Genomic DNA, 6,000 nt, shown 5'->3' on the forward strand with positions numbered 1-6,000 from the left:
ATGATGATGATAATATATATCCCCTCTGTGAGCTGGTTGGTATTATGGCATCCAACTGTAGAAACTTTGTCGAAACAGACAGACGGAACCTGTTGCAGCAAGTCTCCAGCCTCGTCAGCTCCTCTCAAACTATCCAGCCCATGCTAGCATGGAAAATGGACGTACGTTAAACACGATGATGATGATTCTTATTTCATTCTTTTTCTTGTATCAGTCATTGAACTCTGGCCATGCTGGGGCAGAAACTTAAAGGGTCCTTTCTTTTTTCAATCAAATGGCACCTAGTACTTTATTTAACTATAGTACTTATCATACAGGTCTCCCTCTTTTTTTTAAATTTTTGGCAAGCAGCATAATTTTTACTCATTGCCTGTCACAAAGACTTGTATGTGCACTTATCCTACATCTCTCTTACTCTCTCCTCCCTCTCTTTCTCTATACAGTGTAAAATGTGACTAGGGAAATCAACCAGCCTACCAACCAACATTTGTTTATATCAGCTATTATTAGAGGGACATACGAGAGAAAGAGAGAGAGAGGGGGGTGTATGAATGAGAAGGAGAGAGTTTGAATTATTTTGTTTTTCCCTTCTTTCCCTTCTATCTGTCTTTCTTTTTTATAGACCTTACAACTTTGAAACTTATATCCCCGCCACCACCGCCATCAACACCACCACCACCACCACCACCACCAGTCTATAAGAGCAGTTTCGTCTCATTATTGACTCATCACGGCAGCCGGCTACTGTGTTATTCTGACCAGATTTTGTGCTCCACTCTAATAATTTTGTTATTATCTGCTAAAATTAAATATGATGCTTGTTTTGTTTTTTTTATATATATATTTTTATTATTTATTATCAGTAAAAGCAAAGGATATTTAATAACAGTCTTATGGAAAAATAAAAAAAAAGCAAAAAAAAACAACAAAACAAAACAAAACCATAAAAAAGATCTTTATTGATCTCCTAACGCCAACTATATTATTAAATGCTTCTATTACTTAGATTTAATAACTGTACTATATACAGTGTATAGTACTTAGCTGAGGTTCTAGACAAGTCAGTTTGACTGACTTCATTTTTCATTGCTCCAGTGAAAATCTAAAGAAACTGTGCAACTTAGTGAGAAAAATTGAACAACTAATGAAGAACTAAAAGTGTTGTTGCTCTATTCTACTATATTCTCCGATTGGCGCCTGTTCAATGAGCCAAAAAAGGAGTTCATTCCAGTAAAGGAATTCTCTAAGTAGTTGCTCATTCTGTTAGAATTAGCCATCATAGACACAAGAGGAGTGGCTGTGTGGTAAGTAGCTTGCTAACCAGCCACATGGTTCCGGGTTCAGTCCCACTGTGTGGCACCTTGGGCAAGTGTCTTCTGCTATAGCCCCGGGCCGATCAATGCCTTGTGAGTGGATTTGGTAGACGGAAACTGAAAGAAGCCTGTCGTATATATGTATATATATATATATATATATCTATGTATGTATGTATGTGTGTGTGTCTGTGTTTGTACCCCCTAGCATTGCTTGACAACCGATGCTGGTGTGTTTACGTCCCCGTCACTTTGTGGTTCGGCAAAAAGAGACCGATTTGAATAAGTACTGGGCTTACAAAGAATAAGTCCCAGGGTCGATTTGCTCGACTAAAGGTGGTGCTCCAGCATGGCCGCAGTTAAATGACTGAAACAAGTAAAAAAAAAAAAAATGTCTTGATTGAATCACGCACACACACACACACACACACAATAGCACACCCTAGCACTCTGTCCGTTATGGCAATGAGGGTTCCAGCTGATCCGATCAACGGAACAGCCTGCTCGTGAAATTAATGTGCAAGTGGCTGAGCGCTCCACAGACATGTATATCCTTAATGTAGTTCTTGGGGAGATTCAGCGTGACACAGAGTTTGACAAGGCTGGCCCTTTGAAATACAGGTACAACAGAAACAGGAAGAAAGAGTGAGAAAAAGCTGTGGTAAAAGAGTACAGCAGGGTTTGCCACCACCCCCTGCCATAGCCTTTTGGAGCTTGAAGTGTTTTCACTCAATAAACACTCACAATGCCTGGTCTGGGAATCAAAACCGCGATCCTACGACTGCAAATCTTCTGCCCTAACCACTAGGCCATTGCCACACACACTCGAACACATTACAAAAGTGTGGCTGTGTGGTAAGAAGTTTGCATCCCAACTACCTGATTCCAGGTTCAGTCCCACTGTGTGTGGCACCTTCTGTCACACACAGACTGACAGAAACACACTTGCAGTTTCTGTCAACTGAATTCTTTCACAACTTATTCTTTCCTTTTCTATGCTCAAGGTCTGGAATTTTAGGGGAGGGGGCCAGTCGATTAGATCGACTCCAGTACGCAACTGGTACGTAATTTATTGACCCCAAAAGGATGAAAGGCAATTTCGCCCGGAGTGCTACTGCTTCTGCCAGCTCGCTGCCTTTAAATAATCTTTTCTTCTCTAGGCACAAAGCCCGAAATTTTTGGGGAGGGAAGGGGCCCAGTCAATTAGATTGACCCCAATATGTGAATGGTACTTAATTTATCGAGCCTCAAAGGATGAAAGCCAAAGTTGACCTCAGCAGAATTTGAACTCAGAATGTAAAGACAGTTGAAATACCACTAAGCATTTTGCCTGACATGACATGCTAACATTTCTGCCAGCTCACTGCGTTTTACAACATATTGGTTGCCTCATGGATCAAGTAGTAGATCACTTGGCTAAGTTGAGATGTAGTGGAACTGAACCCAAAGCAACATGGCTCAGAAATGAACTTATTAAGCACACAGCCATGCCTGCATATATGCATATACATATATATTAGAAAGGCAGTGAGCTGGCAGAATTGTTAGCATGCTGGGCAAAATGCTTAGCAGTATTTCATCCATCCTTACGTTCCACTGAGGTCGACTGCATTTCATCCTTTCAGGGTCAATCGACTTAATCCCTTTGTCCTTGTTTGTCCCCTTGTGGGCAATAGAGAAATAAATATGTATATATATTAGAAAGAAAGAATCAAAATGAAAGCAAAAAATGTGGTGTCACTTAAGAACATGTAATTTATAATCCAAACATAATTGCAAAGTTGTTAGAGTAAATAAGGGATTAAGAATTAATGCATAAAATCTCCTACAGCTGTTTCTAGAATTGTTGCACACATGGTACATAGGTCATTGAGCAAAAATGTCCATATAAGCCAACAATACTCTCTGATGATGAAACTGGTAACTACTAATATCCTTTATTGAGGATATTCTTTAATTCTTCCGCTCTGAAAATTGGGCAGTTGTCTTATATGGAAATCTTTACTTAATGAGAAATGCACCATATTCACTGCAATTATGTTTGAATTTACATGTTCCAAAGTGATACTACTTGTTTTGCTCATTCATTCTTTCTTTCTAATATATATCTTTTTGCTCAATGATAAACCACTTATAGCCATTCTTTGCTAGGCAGCTACAAAACCACTTTTGTTTTAGTTGCAGTTTGAACCAGAGCTTTTGTGGTAAATCAACTTGAGCACTTATAGTACATACCTTTTACATTATGTAGTTAGATGGCATTTTTTTATGCATACACACACACACACATGCACATATACATGCATATACAAATATGTATATGTTCACATGTGTGTGTGTATATATATATATATGTATGTGTGTGTTTGCATTTGTGTATGTATATATACTAACACATACATATATACACACTAATGACTCATCATTGTTTGTTTGTGTAGCGGTATGGTACTAGTGTATTATTGTTTTGGTAAAATCGACCAAAAGTTTTTTTTTCGTATTTCAGATTTTCAAAACCAGGTCACAAAATAGTTTTAATTCAAATGACTTATTTTTATTATTATCATTATTATTACTATTATTATTATTATTATTATTATTATTATTACTACTACTACTACTACTACTACTACTACTACCATGTTTGTTATAATAATGTAGTGGTAACTATCTTTGTAAAAGTAAATTTATTTTGTTATTTAAATTTCACAATGCATTTTGATTTAACAATAACAAATGCAGTTTCACCTGAAGTTATAAAATTATGTGAAGAAAATTATAAAAATATAAAAATAAAATGTTTGAAGCAGACATGTACGGTCAGTGAACGGAACTTTTGATAAACCAAATCAAAATAAACGAATTTTGTTGAAATATCTTTTAAAGTATTGTCAGTTTAAAACTAAATAACTATGTTGAATATCTCTTAGCATTCACTTTAAGTGTAGGCATGGCTGTGTGGTAAGGGAGCATGTTTTGTAACCAGGTAGTTTGGGGTTCAGTCTCAGTGCATGGCACCTTGGGCAAATGTCTTCTTCTATCTCTCTGGGTTATAATTATATCTATATAATTATATTTCAGTAGTTAATGCAAACATGAACAAGAAGAAAACACAACAACGCGAGGACGTGGAACAAGTATAGTGTTATTGGACGCTCAGGAAAGGAAATATATATGGGTGGGGCAGCTGTGGTTGTGGCAACTTGGGCAAGTGTACACTGCATCTTATTTGCAGAAACAGCTGTTAGTTAACAAAGTTCATAAGACAATTGTTTATTCTTATGTCATCTCTTTTCCTTACGACCACTCTGCACTCGACTAATGCTTCATTCTGTACATTGTGTTCTACACCTGGTTATTTATATCGCAACTCTTAACCAAAAATTACACACACACACATTATGGGGTTCATTCAGGTTCCACTCATGAAGCATTTTTTGTGTATATATTTCTACCTTTTAATTCATTCTTGTTCTGTTTTCCATTGCAGATGGAAGTGGAATGGGAACAGGTGCAAGCTAAAATCGCCAAGGAATATCAACAGGAGAAAGAACGTTCACCTGCGGTGACGAGCAGCCGAATGAAGTAGCCTTACTCAATCTGTCCACTGTGCTGTACTGGATGTATATTTCTTTGACCGGGTCACTGTACTTCTGTAGCATGGACTTGTTTCATGGGGGTCTCCATTTACTACGTGTATTCATTCACCCATTCACACTGTTTCTCAGTCTTTGTCTCAAGCATACAATCATAGTTAAGTAGACGCCAGTATATTTGATGTAGTAAGTGAAGAAATGTAACTTATGTGAATTATTATTATTATTATTATTAATATTATGGTGGCAAGTTGGTAGAATTGTTAGCACGTTGGATGAAATGCTTAGCAGCATTTCATCTGTCTTTATGTTCCGAGTTCAAATTCTGCCGAGGTCACTGTTGCCTTTCATCCTTTTGGGGTCGATAAATTAAGTACCAGTTGAGTATTGAGGTCAATATGATTGACTGTCCCCCTCCCCAAAAAATCCAGGCCTTGTGCCTAGAGTAGAAAGGATTGTTGTTGTTATTATTATTATTATTATTAAGGTGGCGAGCTGGCAGAAACATTAGCATGCCTGGCAAAATGTTTAGCAAGCATTTTGTCTGTTTGCATGTTCTGGGTTCAAATTCCACTGAGGTCAGCTTTGTCTATCATCCTTTCAAGGGTTGATAAATGAAGTACCAGCTGAACACTGGGGTCAATGTAATCAACTAGTACCCTCCTCCAAAATTCCTGGCCTTGTGCCAAAATTTGAAACTTGTTGTTGTTGTTGCTGCTATTATTATTATTATTTATTATTATTATTATTATTCTCTAAAAGGACAAGGGGCAAAGTGGCAGAATCATTAGAGCAGTGGAAGAAATGCTTTACAGTATTTATTCTGAATCTTTATATTCTGAGTTCGAATCCCACAAAAGTCGGCTTTACTTTTCATACCTCTGAGGTTGGTAATGTGTTGGATAATTGTTGGAACATCACAATGAACTGCTTTGTGGGTTTTTTTTACTCTTTACATCATGAATTCAAATTCCATTAATGTTGGTTTTGACTTTCATCCTTTTGATGTTCATGCAAAAAAAGTACCAATCAGATACTGGGGGTTGATAGTATTGATTACCACCCCCATCCCTCAAAAATTGCTGACCTTA

General features: G+C 37.2%; 1 protein-coding gene across 1 annotated transcript in view; it reads left to right on the forward strand.

The window, feature by feature from the left end:
• LOC115222227 (intraflagellar transport protein 80 homolog) overlaps positions 1 to 5,207 on the forward strand; it is a 522,946-nt gene extending 517,739 nt beyond the window's left edge. Inside the window, exon 19 of the mRNA XM_029792388.2 lies at positions 4,804 to 5,207. Within this exon, the coding sequence (XP_029648248.1) occupies positions 4,804 to 4,902 (99 nt within the window). The 3' untranslated portion in view covers positions 4,903 to 5,207. The remainder of the gene's footprint in view (positions 1 to 4,803) is intronic.
• Positions 5,208 to 6,000: the final 793 nt, after the last annotated feature.

The sequence above is a fragment of the Octopus sinensis genome, linkage group LG19 (genome assembly GCF_006345805.1).
Source record: "Octopus sinensis linkage group LG19, ASM634580v1, whole genome shotgun sequence".
NCBI classification, from domain to species: domain Eukaryota; kingdom Metazoa; phylum Mollusca; class Cephalopoda; order Octopoda; family Octopodidae; genus Octopus; species Octopus sinensis.